This window comes from Centruroides sculpturatus, unplaced genomic scaffold, assembly GCF_000671375.1.
Source record: "Centruroides sculpturatus isolate CEXI.00-Female unplaced genomic scaffold, Cexi_2.0 scaffold118, whole genome shotgun sequence".
Classification (NCBI taxonomy): Eukaryota; Metazoa; Arthropoda; class Arachnida; order Scorpiones; family Buthidae; genus Centruroides; species Centruroides sculpturatus.
Genome location: NW_019384377.1, coordinates 745,654 through 771,666, shown reverse-complemented (window position 1 = coordinate 771,666; position 26,013 = coordinate 745,654). Strand labels below are relative to the sequence as shown.

General features: G+C 24.6%; 1 protein-coding gene and 1 long non-coding RNA gene across 3 annotated transcripts in view; one reads left to right on the top strand and one right to left on the bottom strand.

Annotated features, from left to right (window-relative positions):
• Positions 1 to 2,893, bottom strand: part of LOC111617369 (protein unc-13 homolog A-like) — a 58,820-nt gene extending 55,927 nt beyond the window's left edge. Inside the window, exon 1 of the mRNA XM_023358671.1 lies at positions 2,688 to 2,893. Coding sequence (XP_023214439.1) covers positions 2,688 to 2,709 — 22 coding nt within the window. The 5' untranslated portion in view covers positions 2,710 to 2,893. The remainder of the gene's footprint in view (positions 1 to 2,687) is intronic.
• A 14,494-nt stretch (positions 2,894 to 17,387) lies between these two features.
• LOC111617448 lies at positions 17,388 to 25,797 on the top strand. Of its 2 annotated transcripts, none has more exons than XR_002755417.1 (4): positions 17,388 to 17,523; positions 21,434 to 21,566; positions 23,770 to 23,923; positions 25,697 to 25,797. It is a non-coding gene; the product is annotated as an uncharacterized LOC111617448 (long non-coding RNA). The 2 variants fall into 2 exon arrangements; XR_002755415.1 differs by lacking the exon at positions 25,697 to 25,797 and adding an exon at positions 24,002 to 24,426.
• The last annotated feature ends 216 nt before the right edge of the window (positions 25,798 to 26,013 follow it).

Genomic DNA, 26,013 nt, shown 5'->3' with positions numbered 1-26,013 from the left:
ATCTTCTCTATATTAAGAACTTGGAAAAAAAAGAAAATTTGCCCTTAAAACAGAATTATTCTAAACTAATTGTCAAAAATGAGGCAGTAATTTGTAAAAATTTTATTTTCTTTATTACTTTTTGTTATAAATAATAGCATCATACCATAAAAATATTCTTTCTACATCTGTTGGTTTAGTTTTATTAATGCTATTAAATGCAAAACTGAAAATTTCATAACCAAAAAGCACAAACTGCATTGTGTAATTGTAAACTATTGAAATATTTTTAAAATATTAGTTTTAATGTTTTAATGAGTTTTGTATTGAAAATATGCTGGTTACTAAATGATTAAAATTATAATTATTCACTTTGCAATGTATTAAAAAAAATTATATTTAAAAAAACTATAAATAAATTTTAAAACTCTTAAAATATTCTGCATGTATTGCTGTCATTTTTTTATAGTATGTTATAGTGTTTTACTAGTTTTAACTGTCAATATCATCTAACTACTGAATGGTTGAGTTATTGGTCTATCTACTATAAACTTTTATGAAAATTAAGATTATGATGACCAAATGATCAAATAAAAGCAGCATTATAAATTCTTTCATAAATGTGGAACCTATTCTCAACTTGTTTTACAAAATGTAATCATCATTAAAGAAGATATGACTTAAAAGTTAATAGACTGATAAAATANATAAACTTGAAAGGCTTTTTACTCAATATATAATACACTAAAAAATTACTTAGAACATTTTTCAAGGCAGAAATGATATATTTCATAAAGAATATTTTTTAATTTAATAATTTTTATTATAATTTTTTAATATTTTAATAAAAAATCGAGCTAATAATAATACATTGAAATTCATTATTTGAAGAAAAAACCAGTTTTTAATTAGAGTTCAATTATTCATAAAGGACACGATGACATTTTCGAAAATTTATATACGTTCTTAAACAACTTGGCTTTCATTTTATTAAGGATTATTCGAAAACCTTCGATATGCAAATATTAAATTCTATACCAAATATGCGCTGTTTACACATTACTTTGACGAGTTTTATATTAAGAATTTCTATCTATCTATTTATATATGTATAAAACAGATATTCATATAGCCTTATATAAATATTCCTTAACAAGCTCTCTGCAAACTTCATATATAAAAAAAAAAAAACTTCAAAATCAATACAGATAGATTTTTTAAAAATAATTTTTAAAAATACTTTTTAAATATTTACAAAAATTTTTAAATATATTTTATAAATAATAACAACATTATTTATTTAAAAAATGCTATTTTAAGCTCATAGAAGAAACCAGTATCAGACTTAGGTCTAGGCAAACTAAACAATTGCTTACGGCCTTGGGCTAGTGGATAAAACCACTGAACACTGGTAACTGGTCGCGGGAACAAACGTTAGTTTTCCGAGTTTTCTTTACGTGCTTAACACCCTAAATAGGGGCCAGTTTCCCATATTTTTTTCATGTATTTAACAACTAAATAGAGACCAGTTTCCCATAGAAACTTCTCCCGTTGGCAGGGGTTGGCAGATTCCCTATTTGTTTCTTCTGTATCCTTCTCAATCCAACCTTAGGCCCCTCAACTTGACAGGTCCTTAAATTCATATATAAATAAATAAAACTTTAAATGAATAAACAATGTATTAACATTCTTAGCCTTCTCAAGAGAATCTAATAAAACAATTTTTAATTGGTTTTTTTTGGGAGGACCGGTCGTAAGTTTCGTCTAGGGTCCTACATTCCTTAATCCAGCAATGGCAGAAACATTAATAAAGCAATTTTCTGCGTATAAAACAATATTCCACATGAGCATGCTTTGACATTACATGTCAAACTGTGGACGTTACTCAGTAAAGTTCAAGTCACGAAAACTATTTAATTTCTCGACATTTATTAATTCGCTTTTTTTTCTCTAACTATGATAAAGTATGGCATTTATATTAATCTATTCGCATAACAAACGAATATGTGTAAAGAACTAACTTGACCTCGATTTTATTAAAACAAAAATAAGGGTAATTTCGTAACAAGGTATAGAATTTTTTCATAGGCGACCTTTCCCTTTGTTTACTATTATTAGTAACCGTTCTTTTTTTAAATTACAGTCTATTATATCAGTTATGAATAAAATATATATTCTTATATACTGATATTATGGATAACTGGAAAAATTAATATTAATGCTAGTGATAAATTCGAATTACGTAAGCTTGTATCACGCGGAATATGATGTAGTAGTTGAGTAAGTTTTCCTTTATAATTGCTTCATCATTTTGATATAATATTCATTTTTATAGCACGCATAGCGATTAAAAAAACATTGATAAAAGTAGGTCTTAGTATTGCGATCGTGTAGGATTTCACGATGAGATGTTTATCATTTTTCAAAAAAGTTCATTGCCCGCATGGATTTTTCTGCATTTTTTTTTTTCGTACAGGGACGAAATATGGGTGTGACCACTATACGATAAACTACTATAGAGATGTTCTATAAATGGATAAAACTCTTTTTATGATATTTAAATAATTATTGCAACATATATAAATCTTTTAAGTAATCCAAACGGGAATAAGTTAATGTATCAGTTAGAATAATGGATTTTTTTATTAATTTTATTATAAAAAAGTAAAAAGGACTTTAAAAAATAAAAACCTTTAAAAAGGACTCACCAGTTACACATAAGAGAGACATGCTTTACTCTCTTCTAACAGTAATTAACTATTAAAATATCTTAAGTATTGTTATATTGAGGGGTGAAGTTTACATGATGGCCGAATCCTTGTGTTCCAGCGTGAGATTAGTAATTCTTAACGTCAGAATTCCTCCTGCTTTACAACTAACTCGTAAACCGACAACGTCCGCCATGACGGTATCTGACGTCACTAGCAGACCGGTCGATTTGTCGAATGCAGAGAGGGGGTGACGATAAATAGGAGGGAATCGATGAACTGCAATACATTTGTGGAGTTTCTACTGAATGAATTTACTCTTTTAGTTAACTTTTTTTTTTTTATTTTTACTTTTGCCCTTTTCTAAAAATCTGTAATTGTTCGTATCGTTGTTATTTTTTTTTATTTTAAATTCTTTTTCTGTGTATAAATATAGAGGAGCGTGTGTCATTTTTAATCGTGTTTTAGATCGTTTTTACTTTGTTTTAAATGTTTTTCTTAGTTTATTTATCTTTTTGTCTATAGAAGAGATTGTTTGACACGTAAAAAATATTTTTTTAAAATTTTCCTTTCTTACGTGATAAAAAGTTAAATTGATAATTTCTGATGTTGCGTACGAGCTCCCTTCCGAAAAAAATAAAATTAAAAAATATTCTCCATCTCTAGAGCTTTTACCTCATTTTCTAGCATTCCTGATTACTTAAGAAGTTTTTTTCTTTTCTTTTAGATATATTTCTTATAATTGCAATCAATTTTTTAAAATTTTTATTTACTTTAACGCATTTTCAATGAAATTTATCAGAAGCAAATTGATACCATGATCTACCTCATGTTTTATCAATTTTATTTTAGTAAAATTAATGTTTTTTTTTAAAGAATTAACAGGTTTAAGGCTTTAAAAATAAATCCACATTCTTAACTGCCTGTTTCTTTTTTTTAACATATTCATTTATCTTCTCTTAATTTAGTAAAACTGTTTTATTATCGTGCGTTATTTTCTAGTTTTCGATATATAAAAATAATGACCGGTGCTTATATTAATGAATTTCATTAGCCACGCCAAAATTAAGTACTGATTGTAGTAATTATTAACTTTCCCTTGTTTTCAATGGCTTTAAACTTTGATGAAATGAATCAGTAAGATGTAATCAATGAAATAAGAGTCATACATCAATCTTTAATTAACTTTATCTTCTACTATATCCTCTAATCAGATTTGTTAATTTATTTTTAAAACTTTGCTTTCTATACGGGAAATATATATCTTTTAGTAAGAGAATATTTTTAAAAATAATTTTTAAGTTGTTTTCTCATAAAATTTTACTCTTTTTTTTCTAGTTACAGCTTATATGTTATGAGAAACGAGATACTATAAACGTTTTATTTTTTCCATTTCCAGTTTAAGAGATTTATTTGATATGAAAAATAAACCCTATTAAAGAACACAAATAACTTATAAAAGTTTTAATAAATTTAAATTACTTAATATGTTTACTAAACGATAAAAATTCCTTTCATCCCTTTCACCTGTAACAATATTAAAAAATATAAATATTAAAGATAATATTAAACACTGTTTTTAACCTTTTAACCTTTATCTTAGCTTATATATTTCTTCTTTTTGCCCTATTTTTGATAAACTGGCGCCAAATATTTAAATGCATATAAAATAAATTTTAAAAGAGCATTTTTTTCCCTTTTGAATTAACGATGATAGCTACATAAATTGTTTTTGATAATAATTAAATTATTGTCTACTTTTTAAAATAATTTTTGATAAATTATTTAAATTTAAGCGCATTTAGTAATAAAGTACATAAAAGTAAATACATTTATTTCAATTTTTCATTATTTTTGATGTTAAATCTTTCAACTAGTCATGATATACAAGAATAGTTAATTTTATTTAGTAAGAAATCAATAAAATATAAAATATTTATTTAAAATAAAAAATGAATATATGTGTATATATTTATACACTAATAACAGTATTTGTTTATTTATTATTCATTAAATTATACTCTGTGATAAATTTCTTTACCAATTTTATTTTGTTTGTCTGCAGATTTTAACTGTCTTAACTGTTTTAAAAAATTAACAAAGTTAAAATTAATTAAGCTGGATTAATTATAAAATTTCTTATCTTTTCTTTATTCTTTAATTAATTAAAGAACAGCAAAAAATATTTTTGTAATTTGAAGAAATAAAAAACAAATTAAAATAAAATATTGAATTTATTTATTATGATATCGAGTTTTAAAATTTTTGTAAATGTTATTGTTTCATAAAAACAGTCATTACTCTTGGATCATACCCAACAGTAAGAAAAATATGAAATTGAAGTCGAGATGACGAGATTCTAGATAAATCTATATTTTTTGTCTTGAACTTAGTTAGACTTTATTTTTATCAAACTAATTATTAACATTAAAATATAGGAAAATGTCATATTTAAATTTACTTTTTTTATATATAAATATTTTTCATAATTATTTTTATAAAATCAAATTTTATTTGAACATTATTTATAAAAAAATTAAATAAAGCTGTAATGTCATAAAATAATGATGCAGAATATTGAAGAAAATTATCGTTTATAAAATCATTTTTATATATTTTATATTCTGTAAATTATTTTTAGATTGCAAAATACAGAAAAACAATTTTACTTTAAGCTTTATATATCATATTCATAATGCAGTAATTTTTTTTCATTTTAAATCAATCTTGAAAAAGTTCAAGAGTAAAAATATGATTATATATTTAACAACTTTCTAAATAATATAAAATTATTATTTAAGACTTGTTGTTCTATATTATTATTATTATTATTATTATTATTTTATTGGCCATTATTTATCTTAATTCTACATTTCAGTTTCATAAAATGGATGTACATAAAAATAAATAATCCAATAAATTTAAAATGAATCATTTATCTATTGAGAAATAAATTCTTAAATGCTATTTAATATCAATATTATACAATTATTTTAGTTCCAGATAAATATATTAGTAAATAATTTTCTTTTAAAAATAATGTTTGAGCATTTTATTATATAATGTTAAGCTGTAAAAAGATTATTAAGGTAATTTTCATATAAAATAATTTAAAAGTTTTCCTGTATATAATTAAAGTTCACTTACTGTAAACATGTAATTAGGAAAACTAAAACAAAATGTTTATCAGAATTTTAGAATATAACAAATTATCACTGGTTAATGACTTAATTTTAATAAAAATCAATTTTTAGTTTATCTATTTAATAAAGTATCTATATTTTATAACTTTAATTTAATTAATTTTTAATATTAAAAATGAATAAAGTCTATTATTTAAAATAGAAATGAAATATTATATTTTATCTTAATTAATGGCATTTTAAACACTATTTTTTTCAAAATATTTACTTATTTAAGAAAAATTTTAATTTCTGATTTTGAAAAATGTTTATTAAAATATTAAATTATTAAAAAATACAGTATAACTTTTTTAAAAAATAATTAATTAATATACTAAAATAATATCTAGAAATTTTATTTATTTGTAAAGAATTTCATTTACAGTATTTAATTTTAAAATTTAATTAAACTTCTTAAGATATATTTTTTTTTGTCTTTTTTTGTACTTCTTTTTCATCTGAGGATAATTTATTATTTTACTTTTAATTGATATTAACGTTTGAATGATACAGATGAGATAAAACCATTTAAATTTAAAGAGATAGCTTAAAAGAATAGCTAATAACGAAAGATAATCGATTTTTAATCGTAAATTAAACATTTAATCATTTAGATCGATTTAGAAGCATTTGCTGAGGGAATGGCAATTGTCGCCAATTCCTGTCACATATCCACAAACGACATCGACCAAGGTGACAGGAGAAGATAGTTGATATTAGGATCTCTACAATACACATAATTGGATTTTCCACACGACACGCTCTGATATTAATCATATGGCCCAAGTTGCATAATTACAATTGGGTAGTTTTCAACTTATCCAAATCAACTGAATGATTGATTAGCTATGGAATGCATAACAATTTATTTAAATGTCACTTATTTTATTGATATGATTTTGTTTATATAAATTAAATGAAAGACTTAATTATTTAAATATTAATAAATTTTAAAAGTTGTAAGCAATTTGAATCAAAATTATGAAATATTTTTCCTTATTTTTTAATAATAAATATATTTATATACGTGTGTGTGAATATATATAATTCTAATTATTTAAATGTATAATTATTATCAATATAGCATTTTGATGTTTTGTTAAATTTTACTAAAAAAAAGGCACTAAAAATAACTAAAATATTTGTAAATCTTAAAACTAATGATAATTTTTTCAATTTTGTAATATTTGTTATAATTATTCGCTAGATAACAAATATAATTATTGCATTAAAAACTACAAACTATCTCGTACATAAAATTTAATATATAGACATTTTAATTAAAAATAAACATTTCCAGAAGTAATGTTATGATCGTGTTCTTTGATAACCCCTGAAAGTCGTCTGTGCCACATAACACATCTCTATTACAGGAAAGAATGATTTAACGAAAATTAAATTCCGATCATTTTATGNTTTAAACTATATTTTTATTTTTTCGTGATTTTTCTGAATACAATTCCTATTGGGTCTCTAAGAAAGTTTGAATAATGATTATTTATCAAGATCATTTTTCTATTTACATTTTTAGATATACGATTTTAAAATAAGCAATGATAATCTATAAACTCAGACAGATAAGAAAGGTAAAAGTATATGAAAATATTCAAACTAGAAAATTTTATATATTAAATTTTTCTTTTTCCTTATATATAATTAAATAAAAGCAATATTTTATTTAATAATAAGTTAAGAATGCATGTATATTTTTTTATTGTTTAACACGATAAACTATAATTTATAGTTCAATAGTAAAATCCAATCCGCAAAATGATTCAATTTTCTTACTGCAGCGAATATTTTAGTTGCTTTTTTAGGTGTATTGATTCCTATGATAACTTTCGATGATGGATTTCTTCAAGCTGAGTTTCCCTTTAAGCAAAGAATCGAATCATTCCTTTCTTAATCTAACTTTCTATACGATTTTCCTGTCAATAATATGTTCTCGTATCCAAACTAATCACAAAAAAGATTTATTTATAAAAATATTTATTATTTTTTTTAACAATTTTAATTAGAAAATAAATTTATATTTCGAAAATCTGCTACTTTATAAAGAGGTCGTACACAGTTAGCTTCCTTTTCCGGAGGAATTTATCGATTTTAACTAAGATTTGATAATATAAATTAAATTATATAGTGAGAAAAAATTCGAGTCTTTTCTAGTTAAGGTCGAAAATATCATTAAATGTAATACATTTAATAATAAAAATTGACAAAGTATCAAAGCAATCATCATAAACTCGAAAGGCTGTTAACTCAATATATTTCGTTCCACGTATGATCCTTTACAGGAAAAATTTGATCTTTTATAGATAATTGAACAGATTATGATTACCGAGCTAAGAAGCTTATTACACAAAATAAGAGATAGTGTTAAAATGATGATAATAGCACATAAAAAACAATCAGTAACCTATATATATCCCTAGTTCCTCCTAGCACTTTAAAGATTTGGGTCTAGGACAATCCTAATTCAAGTATAAGAGTCTAGGACAATTCTGATAATAGTGTTATCTATATCTATTTAGCTTTTGTGTCCTTCTAACATACTGTATATATAAACAATCCCGAACGAATTTCAAGAATTACCTTTACTCTTTTCATTGCCAATGTACTGTACATATATAATTTTAATGTTTTTTAAGTTGGTGCATTGTAGTTTTAAATAACTTTATGAGAGTTAAATTTTTAATTTTTTAATTTTTTTAAAAATAGAAAATGTTTTATTAAATTAAATAAATTCATTAAAACTTAATGAAGTTAGTGATGTAATTTTTGATAATGCAATAAGAATTGTATTATTTAAATGAAATTTTAAAATAATTAAAAAAGAAAGGAAACAGTTGTTCTAGAAGCATTTATGCAGCTGTTAACGTTGCTAAAAATTGTTGTTAAAATTTTGTTTGCTTTGTTTAAAACGTCTTGTTTTGTATGTATTTTAAAGCTAAAAAACATTAGTTTAGTTAGTAATATAGGATAAATATGATATATGAAGGTATATGCTTAAATATATACTTTCATAAACAATGATTTATAACTAGTTTACTATATAATTCTTTGTTAAAATTTTGTTTGGAGTGTGTAAAATATCAAATCATGTGTGCATTTTTAATTTTTAAATGTTATTTTAGCTAGAAATCTAGCATATATGTGTGATATAATAAAAATATATGTTTATATATTTTAACATTGTTTATAATATAAACAATTGTTTATAATATAAACAATGTTATAGCATAATTGTTACTAGTTAACTGTAGTATGTAACTATATATTTATAAATACTTTAACATTAAAATCATTATTTAGATAATATAAAGCGTATATACATATATTTACTTTATATATATAGTAGCCTATATAAAGCATATATTATATATTTGATATAATAAAAATATACTTATAAACATATAAATAATAATAATAAAGAGCGGTTATTGCTAGTTTACTGTATAATTCTTTGTTAAAATTTTATTTTATCAAATCTTGTATATATTTTAAATCAAAAACATTATTTTGCTAGGAATATAGCATATATTGTATATATTATATAAAAATATAAAAGTATTTATGCTTACAAACAGTGATCATGTTTAGTTATTACTAGTTAACTATATGATTCTATCCATATGGCATTGTATTTTAAACAAAATATTTGTCAAGATATTCTGTATAGTTTCCTGCCAAAAACTGAGTTTGGAATGGCTAAATTATTCGAATAAAAGGAATATATAATACACTGCATAAGAAAATGTATAAAATATGTTTTAAAATATGATGGTTTAGATAAAATATATAACAAAAATATGCAAAATCATATATCTTTTTGATGTGAATGTATTCATAAATTCTCTTAAAAGTAATTCTATGGGCAGATTTAAACTATATTTTTATTTTTTCGTGATTTTTCTGAATACAATTCCTATTGGGTCTCTAAGAAAGTTTGAATAATGATTATTTATCAAGATCATTTTTCTATTTACATTTTTAGATATACGATTTTAAAATAAGCAATGATAATCTATAAACTCAGACAGATAAGAAAGGTAAAAGTATATGAAAATATTCAAACTAGAAAATTTTATATATTAAATTTTTCTTTTTCCTTATATATAATTAAATAAAAGCAATATTTTATTTAATAATAAGTTAAGAATGCATGTATATTTTTTTATTGTTTAACACGATAAACTATAATTTATAGTTCAATAGTAAAATCCAATCCGCAAAATGATTCAATTTTCTTACTGCAGCGAATATTTTAGTTGCTTTTTTAGGTGTATTGATTCCTATGATAACTTTCGATGATGGATTTCTTCAAGCTGAGTTTCCCTTTAAGCAAAGAATCGAATCATTCCTTTCTTAATCTAACTTTCTATACGATTTTCCTGTCAATAATATGTTCTCGTATCCAAACTAATCACAAAAAAGATTTATTTATAAAAATATTTATTATTTTTTTTAACAATTTTAATTAGAAAATAAATTTATATTTCGAAAATCTGCTACTTTATAAAGAGGTCGTACACAGTTAGCTTCCTTTTCCGGAGGAATTTATCGATTTTAACTAAGATTTGATAATATAAATTAAATTATATAGTGAGAAAAAATTCGAGTCTTTTCTAGTTAAGGTCGAAAATATCATTAAATGTAATACATTTAATAATAAAAATTGACAAAGTATCAAAGCAATCATCATAAACTCGAAAGGCTGTTAACTCAATATATTTCGTTCCACGTATGATCCTTTACAGGAAAAATTTGATCTTTTATAGATAATTGAACAGATTATGATTACCGAGCTAAGAAGCTTATTACACAAAATAAGAGATAGTGTTAAAATGATGATAATAGCACATAAAAAACAATCAGTAACCTATATATATCCCTAACATGAGTGCAACGAGTGCTTGTGTATTCGTTTGCACTCGTGTTATAGGGCTCGGATAGGACTTGGATAGGCACAGAACCCAGAACGAAGAGGGGGCCATATGTCTATGCACTCGCTATTTATATTTTTTCCAAAAAAAACGGGTGAGCCAAAAATAAAATCTCGCAAGGACATATGAAAAGTCAATTATCGCACTTCTAACATCACATTACATACGCATGAGCTACATACATATATTTTATTTAAAAAATAGAATTAAAAAATAGGAATTATATATTTCATTAAGAATATTTTTAAATTTAATATTTTAATAAGAAAAATCAAGCTTATTGAAGTACAGCATTAAAGTTTACTTGTTAGTAAACACTAACAAAGTATCAAAGCAAATATAAACTTGAAAGGCTTTTTACTCAATATATAATACACTAAAAAATTACTTAGAACATTTTTCAAGGCAGAAATGATATATTTCATAAAGAATATTTTTTAATTTAATAATTTTTATTATAATTTTTTAATATTTTAATAAAAAATCGAGCTAATAATAATACATTGAAATTCATTATTTGAAGAAAAAACCAGTTTTTAATTAGAGTTCAATTATTCATAAAGGACACGATGACATTTTCGAAAATTTATATACGTTCTTAAACAACTTGGCTTTCATTTTATTAAGGATTATTCGAAAACCTTCGATATGCAAATATTAAATTCTATACCAAATATGCGCTGTTTACACATTACTTTGACGAGTTTTATATTAAGAATTTCTATCTATCTATTTATATATGTATAAAACAGATATTCATATAGCCTTATATAAATATTCCTTAACAAGCTCTCTGCAAACTTCATATATAAAAAAAAAAAAAAACTTCAAAATCAATACAGATAGATTTTTTAAAAATAATTTTTAAAAATACTTTTTAAATATTTACAAAAATTTTTAAATATATTTTATAAATAATAACAACATTATTTATTTAAAAAATGCTATTTTAAGCTCATAGAAGAAACCAGTATCAGACTTAGGTCTAGGCAAACTAAACAATTGCTTACGGCCTTGGGCTAGTGGATAAAACCACTGAACACTGGTAACTGGTCGCGGGAACAAACGTTAGTTTTCCGAGTTTTCTTTACGTGCTTAACACCCTAAATAGGGGCCAGTTTCCCATATTTTTTTCATGTATTTAACAACTAAATAGAGACCAGTTTCCCATAGAAACTTCTCCCGTTGGCAGGGGTTGGCAGATTCCCTATTTGTTTCTTCTGTATCCTTCCCAATCCAACCTTAGGCCCCTCAACTTGACAGGTCCTTAAATTCATATATAAATAAATAAAACTTTAAATGAATAAACAATGTATTAACATTCTTAGCCTTCTCAAGAGAATCTAATAAAACAATTTTTAATTGGTTTTTTTTGGGAGGACCGGTCGTAAGTTTCGTCTAGGGTCCTACATTCCTTAATCCAGCAATGGCAGAAACATTAATAAAGCAATTTTCTGCGTATAAAACAATATTCCACATGAGCATGCTTTGACATTACATGTCAAACTGTGGACGTTACTCAGTAAAGTTCAAGTCACGAAAACTATTTAATTTCTCGACATTTATTAATTCGCTTTTTTTTCTCTAACTATGATAAAGTATGGCATTTATATTAATCTATTCGCATAACAAACGAATATGTGTAAAGAACTAACTTGACCTCGATTTTATTAAAACAAAAATAAGGGTAATTTCGTAACAAGGTATAGAATTTTTTCATAGGCGACCTTTCCCTTTGTTTACTATTATTAGTAACCGTTCTTTTTTTAAATTACAGTCTATTATATCAGTTATGAATAAAATATATATTCTTATATACTGATATTATGGATAACTGGAAAAATTAATATTAATGCTAGTGATAAATTCGAATTACGTAAGCTTGTATCACGCGGAATATGATGTAGTAGTTGAGTAAGTTTTCCTTTATAATTGCTTCATCATTTTGATATAATATTCATTTTTATAGCACGCATAGCGATTAAAAAAACATTGATAAAAGTAGGTCTTAGTATTGCGATCGTGTAGGATTTCACGATGAGATGTTTATCATTTTTCAAAAAAGTTCATTGCCCGCATGGATTTTTCTGCATTTTTTTTTTTTTTTTCGTACAGGGACGAAATATGGGTGTGACCACTATACGATAAACTACTATAGAGATGTTCTATAAATGGATAAAAGTCATATTTAAATGAAGTTTTTGATATATATGAGGCAACAGCATGAAAATTTTAACGCGATCGTAATCAAATTTTAATAACTTCAATTCGAAATTTTTATTTATAAAATACAATATATCAGCTACAGGCCAAACAATAAATTTTGTCTGAAGTTGTTCTAGAAATACATATATATATATATATATCGATTTTGTTATGCTAGAAATAATGTAAAGTTTATTCATCTCTCATAGGAATTAATACATAAAAATTGGCTTAAATCACCTAGAGAATCACGTAATAACAACAACAGCAGAATAGATTTTATTATATAAAAATTGTATTTTTTTTAAACTATTGGTGTTACTCTAGACAAATAATAAATTAAGATTTTTGGAATGATAAAAAGCATTTAAAATATGAAAAGATATTCAGCCAACAGATGAAGTAATCTCCTAAAGTTAAATCTAAAATTAAAAATATATTAATTAAAAAATAATTACTTAAATCACTAAATTTTCTTTATTTTTTTTAAACTTATTTTTATATAACGCGGTGAATATATTTAAATCCGCATATAAAATTTATTATTACATAATTCAAATCAAATATTTATTTTAAGAGATTTTTGGACATGAGCACATGTTTGCTGCTAAATAATAAATGAGAGAAAAGTTCATTGAACCAAGAATTATTATTAATAAATAAATTACTTAAAATAAAAAATATGTGTATGTGTAAGATGACGCTTTATTATTTGGAAAAGTTTATAATTCCTGTTATATTTAATGCATAGAAATCTTCAAAATAAAATGTTTTATTTGCATTTATCATCACATATGCACTTCTTTATTTTTTTAAATGGTAGATAGAGATTTAAGTATGTAAACAACATTAATTTATCTCCGTAATGGAAAACGAATCGATATAGATTTTACTAAATAAGTTAAATGTCTGGAATTTTAGCAAATTAAAACGGATAGAATATTTAAAAAGTGTGCCTCTTCTCTCTTTTTTCTTTGAGGCTTTTAATATTTAAATACAAGATTTTTGTTTATTTAAAATTCTAAATAATAAAATGTCGTTTTTTGAATAATTTAAATTTTAGTTTTCTTCCTATTTTTTATAATTAACGTTTGTTTTGAATAATTGACTTGTGTTGTTTCTAAAGAATGTACAATTTTTAAACTATAGCTTTCATGCATTAGGAAGGAATGTACAAAATATGTAGGCATATATAATTCATATGTAAAGAATATACAAATTTTATACAATATATAAACAATATAACTATTGTACTATATCAGAGGTAAATTAAGATCTTCCAAGACCTTAGGCGCAGAAGATTGCGGGCCCCTGCACATAATTTTACATCATAAACTAATAACGTCTAATTGCAGCTACAGAAATATTTATAAATTATAATATACAATTGCAATGATAAAATTGTTTTTCCAATTTCGAGACCCTAGACCAGGTGTAATGTACCTAGGCATGTGTCTCANTATCAGAGGTAAATTAAGATCTTCCAAGACCTTAGGCGCAGAAGATTGCGGGCCCCTGCACATAATTTTACATCATAAACTAATAACGTCTAATTGCAGCTACAGAAATATTTATAAATTATAATATACAATTGCAATGGTAAAAAATGCTTTATATATATATATATATTTTTTTTTCAATTTCGGGGCTCCTGAGACTCGCGGCCTCTAGTTGTGTGCCTCACGTACAATACCTAGAATGCCAACGTGCGTTGGCGGAATCCATGATGGGATTATAAGGTCCTCTTATTTCCCATATAACGGAGAGTCAAAAATCTCAATATATATATATAGGCCTATATACAGAAAGATATGTAAAAAATATACAGTTTTGATATTGTAGCTTGGTTAAGCTTGATATCTTTAACGTATAATTAACAAACTACGAGATTTTAAAACAAACAAACAAAAAAACAAGCTTATAAATATGCAAATTAGCACAATAATGTATTTAAATTTCTTTAGTAATGCCTTAAAAAATGTTACGTCCATTTAAGTTAATGCTAAGTTCGGATTTATCGCAGAATTTATCTTTTCATTTTTTAAAATTCTTTTTCTGATGAAGAAATCGGTCTAATGGGAATAACATGTAACGTTACAAAGAAATGTATTTCATTATCTTTTGTTACATGTTAATTTCCTATATCGATTGAGCTAATTTACATATTTTGATAATTTACGATTTTTTTTAAAAGATAATCCTCATAATATATTAATTATAAAACAAAAATAATTTTAATCTACGTGAGAAAGTTACTTCCTGAACACACAGTAGGTTATAACCCATTACACAATATTTTGCATAAAAGGTACATGTTTTGTTATGAATAATTAACGTGTTTTAAAGATTTCCGTTCGTCTGATTTAAATACTGTATTTTTCTTCTTTTTCGGAGTTCTGAGTAATTAAATATGTTTATTTCGAACAATTATTCATCCACTATCCTCCTTTAATTTTTATAATAATGATTAATTTCAATATTATTTATACGATAATATTAAAATATTGGGTATAATGTTAATAGATTAATATTAATGTAAGACAATACTAACATTATTAATATTAGTGTTAGTAGGTTTATGAGCAGGATTAAAAATATAGTTTTATAAAAATACCATTTTTTATAACAGTTTATTAGTTTTTACAATATAGAATAACACAATATAATAGACTAAGAAGGAAATGAACGGATACAAAATAAATGTAATTTCTATATAATATGCTGCTTCATTAGCATAATATTTTTTTTTCTGTTTGAATTGCCAAATAGGATGTGGTTAAATCACAAAATATTTCCCATGTGCACGGTCTTCAGCAGTCAGATTATGAAGAAAATGTTCCCTGTTCATGCAATTTAAAATATGAACCCGCTCACTTCCCGTAAAACCGCGTTTTAAAAATAAAATAAAATATATTCCTTTTTCTTTCTTTTATCTATTGATATTTTATCTATTTTTTAGAGCCTGACATTTTGCGGATGCCCTTTGCGTGTGCACTTTGTACTCTATAGTTAATCCGGCCTTAGCCTTGAGTAAACTAACATTGATGATGTTAACACAATGATCCAAATTATAGTAATATTGTGCTGTAGTAACATTTATTATTAGTATTGTACATAATGTATTACAGTAGTATTAAGGATCGTCCATATATTATGTAACGCTATTTTTTATACTTTCAACTACCGTCTCACTTCCCTGTAGGCTTAACGCTCCATAACGCCGTCGCACATCCCCCTCCCAACATTATGTAACGCATGTTATCGATCCCTTAATTGTACTAAGGAATAATACAAAGCACGGAGAGAAAAAAATATTGAACACTATATTATTTTATTAATCATATGTAACTTATAACATACAAAGCAATTACATAAACAGAATAGTTCAGTTCATAAACAGAAGTAAATTACTTTTTACTCAAGGATTGAATCCTAGCATTACGTAACGTATTTGTAAATTATGACACAAATAGTGAACCCCACGAACCCCACTCCTTATAATGCATCGTAACTAGAAGCAACCCTACCAAATTTGGTAGTATACTTTAGTATTTAAATCATGAAATTAGTAATTATTGAAAATGTAATTGTACTGTGTATAGGTATCGGTTGCATCTACAGAACGATCACTTCCAAAGTTAAAATTGATCAAGAACTAAGTTACCACCAATCAGCAATGTGTCAAGAGGGACTCTTTTCACTTTCAATCTTGTCTATTGAAAAGGACATTGCTGCAGAACTGGACTTTTCTTCTATAATTGATGAACTCAGAGCTGCTAAAAGGAGAGCAGTTTTGTAGGCGAATTTCTGTTCACCTATTGAATTTTCTAATTCATTGTAAAACTATTGTACACATTTTTATTACTTCATTGTGTATTTTACTGCTTGTTTCTACATAAAAATGTTTATTATTATAGATCTAACTAAATCTATCCTGTATCTCTATCACTGTTTTAATGCTCCTCAACAATAAATTTTGCCTAAGGTCTCGTCTCTGATTGTAACGAATACCCAGTGATGTGTTATTCTATGGGAAAAAAGGGCAATTTCCTGGAGTCTTCACTAAAAGGGGCCCCCAAACCAATCTTTTATAAGAAAATATTTCCCCAAAAATGTTTCCCAGAAGACAATTGCCTGAAGTAAATAGCATACATGAGGCCCCTAGTTCAAATTTGCCTGGGCCCCAAGATATTATAACGCGCCACTGCGAATACCTGTATAAACACTCATCTTCATTATGCAATTTATGGACAGCGCCCTTAAAGGATGTTCCTTTATTGTAATATTACTTTATTGCACTATGCAATACAGCATTATACTGACATTAATTGTTACAGTAATAACATTAGAATTCTAGTAATTGTTAATAACTTCTTGTAGTAAAATAATTTCATGTAAAGCATAGTAGTGCTGTGATGTAGTATTATTATTAACATATTAATTAACCTTAGTACTATAGTAATATACTATATTGTTTGTAGTATATTATTGCATTGTATTATTAATGTGAGTGAATATTACTTTGTATTATTAATGTTAGTATTCTACTATTTAAAGTTATTATTTTCTAAAATAATGAATATTTAATACTAATTTTTTATAATATTATTGAATAGCTGACATGTTTTATTATTGTTGTTATTCTTATTATTAACATGTTTTTAAAGCATAAATATCGAAAAATAATAAATTTAATCATAAATAATCGAAATTTTTATATTTCTTTCTTAATATAAAAATTAATTAAAATACATTTAAAAAAAAATAATTAACATATTAAATTTATGCTTTATCATTTAAGAAAAATCATAAATTTAATACGTTAATTATTAAATGAACAAATTTTATTTTCTGTAATAAACGTGAATAATTTTATAAAGATATGAATAATTGCCATTTTTCTCTTTTAACATTAAGAGTTAGTTAAATATATTACTTCATTAAATTTTTGAATAATTAAAGGATAATAAAATTTTCCATAATTAAATCTTTCTTTTTATTTTATTTTTTAACCTCTTAACAAATTCATCTTATTAAAAAAAAATACAAACTTCGCACGCTAAAAATAAAAATTTAAATATATATTTATTGATGAGAATAGATTTATATATTTAATCTATGAGAAAACAAAGTAAATTTTATTTTTATCACTTTCTATTCCGAGAAAAATGCTCAATTTATAACTAATTTGAACTTAAAATGATTCATAACCCTTTCTTTATTTAAAAAAAATGTTTAAATAAAAATGCATTTAATGTAACCAAATTAGCACAAGTGTGACGTCATCCGGACTTGTGCTAATTTTTTAAAACTCCCTCTGGAGTATAAAATAAAATAATAAAATAATTTTGCATATCGAATTCGAAATAAGCCATTTTAATGATACTTAACTGAAAGTATCTGTCTTGCGTAATATTAAATAATACTTTATCGATTATTTAAATCGAAATCTTGCTGTGAATGTACTCTCGGAGAGTGACCACGTGCTTCACTTCACATGTTAAACGTCACTCATGCTGAGCCGATCCGAGTTAATTCTCTAAGAGTTATTACTCTACTCTCCACTACTTTTAATAATATTACTTTAGACTGTAAATTTTTAAACGTTAATTAAAGATATAAATTCATATTTATACTTAAATTTATTACGTGATCGTTTATTGGATAATTTTAAAATAACATCTTAAACTTTCCTATTAAACTTATCGTTTAAGATTAAATTAAAATGAATTTATTGTAGAAAGTATTAAATATATTATTTTTGTATTAAATGAGAAAGTAAAATTTTTATAAACATTTTAAAAAATTTCTTTATATTGTACATTTCTATTCGTTAATTAAATATATAAATTCATATTTATATTTATTACGCGACTTACAATTGATTAAAAAGTAATAAAAATGAAATAAAAAGATTTTTGCTGCAGAACATATTATACAATCCTTCATGCTCTCATAACTTCGGGTTCGAATCCCACATAACTTATGCAGTAGCTTGACTAGAACCGAACATTAGGGGGTCCGAGTTGAACGTGCAAACGTACGTTTTACGTTCCCGTCTGTACCTCTGTACCATTGGATAAAGAGTAAACTCTTAAATATTATATATACATGTTTATAAGTGCATTTATCATATTCAAATATTTTTTCTTTACTCATTTGATTTTTTTTTTCATTTATTTACAAAGGTAGGAGGCACGATATTCCTGGTTTCTCTCTGGTTACGCTATTGTATTTATGCTTGTCAATTTTTAGTGAGAATTTGTACACATGTTAGAAGTTATCTGTATGCTCCTCTTCGTTCTCTACAGAAATTTTAATTTTTCTTTACATTCTTTTGGATTTCTTCCATGTTGACGGTTGGAAATCATTCAAAAGGTCCTAACTTTTTAATGTTTTTTACTATTATAAGGAAGAGTTAAATTTTCTTTTTAACAATGTCCCAGAATGAATTAGGGCAATTGTGAACCCAAATATAAGTAATCAATCAATCTCGTATCTATCGTATAGTCACTAATGTCCATTACACTGAAGCCCTACGAAAAAGAAAGAAAGAAAAAATAATAATAATAATTAATCCAGAACAGTCTCATGAATAGGGACTTTGCAGCAACTCTGTAGTTCTGAGATAACAGACATTCACTGTAGCAAAAGTTTATTAACTCAGAAGTAAAGATTCTTACTAATTACCACAGCGTAGCAAAGAATTGCGGTGTTGCATTAATTTAAAACAGAAAAATATTACGGGAATGTTATTTTGTATACAATAAATTTTGAGTTATGTTTTCTTGTTTACTGGAATAAATTGCTTTTTAAATGCTTACTTAAAGTGAGAATATTAATATATTTAAAATATAATTTTATTTAATTGCAAGCATATTTAGAAAAAATTTTAATTACTTTTTCAAAAAGAAAAGACTAAATTGATATGCGTTTTTACAGAAAAACATTATATAAAATGTTTCGAAGTGATAAAGTATATATTTTTTATAAAAGTTTTTGAAATTTTATGTTATAAAATATTACGAATCGCATTCAGGTATAACGAAATAACTGAATCACGCAACTAATAAAAAGTATTATCTCACAAACTACATAAAAACATCGATGTTCGAGAGCAGTGGCATATGTCAATACGCTGCGCGGATATTGCACTTTCAATATTGCAGTTGCATTTTCAATAAGGCAATGCCTGAGATTGCTTTAATTTGAAAAGTTAAATTACTATTTAATTTCATTATATTTTTCACTTTTTCAGTTCATATTTAATTGCAACAAATATACTTAAATTGTATGATCTTTAGAGTCTTCTGATTAAAGTTGTACACCGTATTATCCGAAATAGTTTGTTTAATTAAATCGAATTTTGTGGCTTCTGCTTAAAAAAAGGTTTCCCCTCATTGAACTTTAAAAATAATTTAGCCTGATTCAAAATTATAAATAAATTTTACAGTAGTAAATATTTTATTTTCTAAAATTTGAATGTTTTTGTCGAGAAGATAAATAATATTTACAAAGTATTAGAAAGGCGATGCATTTAAGCAATATAAGCCTTTCCCCAGCAAACAATAATTAATTATTTGAAAAGAAGAAAGATAAATTTAAATAAATATATTCAGATGATGCTTATCCGATAAAAATATATTTTATATTATGTTCTCTGAATCATTAAATTTCTGAGTTTATTTATTGAACTGTAAACTCATTTTATTCTTTAGAATATATATTCGAAAACATTTTGATAACCATTACTAAAAATAACGTTATTTAATCAATTTGAAATGAGTTATTTTTAATATATTTATACATTATTCTCTATTTAATAGAGTAGATTAATAGCTTCTAGTAAGCATATCCTGTTTAAAATATAAAAACATATCTTTATGTATAAGCAAAATATTAATTACATTCAGAAAAATTCTCATATAAAAACGATTTAAATCATTTAGCCTATATTTAGATCATTTATTACAGAAAAATAAATTACTTTGGTTAGACCTATTTTCAAACTATAAAAAAATCACTGGGTATATATCAAGAATTGTAAATTACTATAGAAAAAATATAGTGAATGAATGTAATACTGTATATATTATTTTTGAAATTCTTGATAATCATTAAAATAAGAACTTCTATGTATTTCTTTAGCAATTGATATTAAGCATATCTTTTAAGATTAAAATAGATGCGCTCTGCTTTGATTTCTTTTTTAATGAATTTTCTAATATAATAAATAAAGCGCTAATTGAAATTTAAGTCTCGTTTATAAATATTAAAAATGTTATCTAAATTGTCGTTTTAAATATATGGCAAATATGTTAGAATCGTTAAGTTTACATAAATACTTAAGTCATTAATAACTAATGTAGATGGAGATATCTAAACTAGATAACACAACACTCTGTTTGAATTCCAGAACTCGAAACTTATTGCTGGCACTTGAAAAACGATGCTCTTGAGATATTTCTCCAGTTTATCCTATCGATATTTCTTTATTAACTCAGCATAGAGACCTTTTAAGTAAATCTCCAAACGGAGCGATTCAAATTGTAAGTTTTTTTCTTTTGAATCTCGAAATACGTAGATTAGAAAGATGTAATTTGAATAAACTGAAGTTTAAATTTTAAAAAAAAATTCATTACTGAAGCATAATTCATTGATAGATGAAACCTTGACATGATAACGCTTTAGTGATCATTTCTAACGAAAAGCTTATAGGTCAGTTGTAACAAAGTAATAAAAATAATTTAAAGGTAACATGGGATATGAATAATCTTTGATCAAAGATTTTGATAATTTTTTGATTTTATACCGGTCTTACATAATACGTAGCTTGATATAATTTAGTTATGTTTAACCGTAAATTATTTTCTAGGCTATCTAATAATATATCCCGGTTATCAGTAAATATTACATAATTTCTAATAAATTAATTATATGCTCATACAGTTTTTTTGTATATTAAAAAGTTATTTATCAATTGCATTCTGTTTTAATTGTTTTTTCTCTTCTTTAGAAATATCAAAGATGTAAAATTACATTCGAATGTTAGATTATTTAATATTTACTGTACTACTGTAACTTATAGTTTAATAATGACATTTGTACATTTAGACTAGATTATTGTTAATTAAATTTATATGAATAAATATTTTATTCTAATATGTAGCATTATATTCAAGATGAAAGTTTATTTTAGAGAAAATAGTTAATTTAACATATGGAGAGACAATTGCGTGTTTCGTGACCGAATACAGTATAAACCAATACAACTTTACAATATTTGCATGAATTATAATTAAATTATTCTAATTATATACAAAAATAAATGGATTATAAATTGTCTTATATACATTTAAGAACATTTTTAAAAATTTCGAACTATAAAATGTGTAGTTATACATAAAATATTCTATTTGAAAGCAGTTTGCAAGTATAATACTTAACGGCTGTTAATATTCGCATGTTTTTATGTAAAGGAAGGAGAATTATATTTATTTTATAAATCTTTTGAATTATTGATTTTCTTAGAGTGAAAGAGAGAAATTTTTAAGCGAGATATTATTGTTAAAACAGGTGAAGTACAAAACAGCTTAATTAAAATTCTTGACTATTTTTTAAACTCGAAAGATGATAAAGCGTGTAGAATATCTTTGTTTTAATAATATTAAGTAACGCAAAATTTGCTCGTTCTCTTCTGCCATATAATTTTCACTTATAAAATCGATTATATTAAATATATACTGTATATTCAGAATTCTGTATACAAAAATTTAAAAATTCTAATGTAATTTTTACAATTATTTTTTTAAATTTGTCGACAGTTTTTCAATTTTTTCTATAAGTCTATATTTATTTTGAATGCAAAAATTAGTCAATATAGCGATAGTAACAAGAAACAAATGCTAAATGTGTTAATATATCAGCTACTCCCACTACTTAATGCTGAAAGTATCAATATCTATAAAATTTTTCTAATTGCAGAAACATTAGAAAAAATGCCTACAACTACAAAATATTTTATATCTGACGTGCAGGCCAGGTTCAAAAACCTTAAAAGTCATCAAAACACGTAATCGAATATTTTAAGAATTAGAAATAAATCAAAAAATGATTTTTAAACTTAGTAAATCATTATCCTATCTTAAAAATCATTTTATTGCCAGGAAAGTTTTTCATCTGTTAAGAGAAATTTTTATCCTAAAAGTGATTTTTAATGTAAAATATATCTATTAATAATGGTGAAGTTTCTGGCTTTGATTGATTGATTGATTCATCTATTTTCCTTAAAATTTGTATATCGAGGTTTTCCACAGAAACCGTATCGAGAAGATATTTTCATCTCACTGATTTATTAAAATATTTACAAGTTAGTTTACTTTACTTAATATGTAAACAATTAACTAATTTTTTTTTACCATTTAATTTTGCGATGAAATTTTCAACTAAACTTTACACTTGTTTTAGTTTATAGAAAATATATTAATTAGAACTTAATTAATACTTGAAGATGTGATTTTTTTTGTAAATAAATTTGTTTATTAAATTATGTTTAAATTTTTCCAGATACTTTCTGAATTCTTTGAAATATTTTTAAATCTTTGGGATAATTAAAGAAGAATATGATTTTTTAAAATAAAAATAGGTCTATTGGAACAGTTTTATTGACTTGGTTATAATAATAAACATGCTTTTAAAGTTATATATAAAGGAAATCAAAATTTATTTAATTTTCTGTATTCTTGTATTTAGTAATGGAACGATAAGCACTACAGTTGATGAAAATTACTAGTATCTTCTTCGATCAACACTGTCTTTGTGACCAAATACACTTCTGCCATTAAATAGAAATCATTGAAAATATATACGTTTTAAATCACATCTATTGCTGAAAGAAACTATTTAGGTAAGTGAAATTTGATAATTTTTATTTTGACAAACACTTAAAATGGGGAGAAATTATACAGGAAATAAAATCTTTCAGAGAAATAACGGGTTAAATAAAGTACCCGAGATCTTTTGAGAGATTTTTAGTAAAATATCCCAAGAATTGTTTTCGATTTGAACAAAAAACGGTCACAAAAGAGGTCATCGCTACGTAGCCACACTTCCCGTTAACGTTAGCCCACCTCTTCGGAAATTACAATTGTTTATAAGAAGGAATATCCAGTTAGTTTTGTTTACGTCGTTATTGCCGGTTGTCTAGATTGTTTTGAAAAACTGTTTTACCGACAGAATAACAAAACTTGTACCAATGCCAATTTCCTGTATTGTAAATAATGCGTAAAAAAATAAAAATTTCAAAAATAGTCTGAATTTCGATCGAATATTACGGATTTTGTACTTATAAAAAAAAGGTAGGCCTATTTATTTTTTAAGAAAATACTTCATTTCGATGTTGCTGTTTTACTAAATTTTCAAGAAAAAGTTTAAAGTTTCTATTATTTATTATTTTTTTATATTATAGAGAGAGAGAGAAAATAAATAAAGTTTTGCGTCGTGTAATATACAGTTTTTAATAATGGTCATACTAATTTAATATTCGTATTAAAAGCTTAAAAAATAACGAAAGTACCAAGACCATTCGAGAAGACTAAATTAGAAACTTGACGTCACTGAAACTATCTTGATGCATCTGAAACTAGTCACGATACTCCATCGACCCGTTTATTTTTGATTATAGCGTGACTACACGTAAAATAAGCACTCTTTTGATCAGATATTAAAACATTTAAAAATGACTAAAGTCAATAACTTTTCTTTTTATAAAAAAAATAATAATAATTTAATGCTTAAATTTATTTCCTTGCGTAATTAAACTACGACGAGTTTTTAATTGAATATTATTTCGAAAGATAATTTTTAAAATAATGAATGCGAGTGTGACGTAAAACGATAGAAAATAATTTTCAGAATATAACGAGGACAAAAATTGCTACAGTTACTTCGCTGAATCGTTTAGTGATGTTGTTAATGAAGATTTGAAGCAGACAAACTGCGTGATATGTTTTCCGGTTGCTATGGTGATCATATTTCTGGTATTTTGGTTGAACGTTCAGTGACTCCGACTACACTATAACAGCTAGCTAGACCTACCCTACATAGGAAATGAATACATTAACCGTTTTCACTTCTTAACTTCAGATTTTCCCCCCCTAAGAAAAATGAACTTCTGCAAATATTATTGGATACGTGCCCTAATTCAGTTATAATCTGCAATATTTATTTTAACATTTATATTTGATGCGGGAAATTGCGAAATAACGATTTCATTATTCTCATGGGCTGTTCGTAATATATATTTTTTTCAACGTATCCTGTACTACAAATGAATTTATTTAAGCACTTTAATAAATATTAGAAGTACTAAAAAATCTTTTCCGCCTCAGTTTATTTATTTATTTATCTGCTATTTTCATAAGTAGCAATAGTCGCAGCAGCTGTTTTTATTTGTAATAGGAAGCATCCGTGTATTGAACGATGTCGACATCCATGTTTTCGCACTTCCTTGTTTATTTAGTCTATCTCCATTGACGTAATTTTTAGCTTTTGTTATAGAGAAATCGTCATTCTGTACAAAAAAAAAAAAAAAAAGGGTAGTCTTGAAATTATAATTTGAAATAACATTAATTACAATTGAATTATTCGTAGATTTATTTTACTTTCTTTTTATTTTCAGGTTTTTGTGTGTTAATGACAATATAAACAATTATTCATAACGTTAATTTCTGACAGTGATAACAAATATGGAATAATTTTATCTTTACAGAATTTTTCGGCATGAAAAAAAACTATAAATTAATTAAATAAATTATTATATTAGAATTAAACTTGGATATTTGATGTTTTATAATCGTCATTCATTCATATTTATATTTAATTTTAGTCGATGTTATATTACAAAATTAATTCCGCATTTTTGCAATTAATTTGCGGAATTAACTGCATTCTTTATCGATGTCTTTAGGTAACAATTTAAATATTAGTTCCATTTTT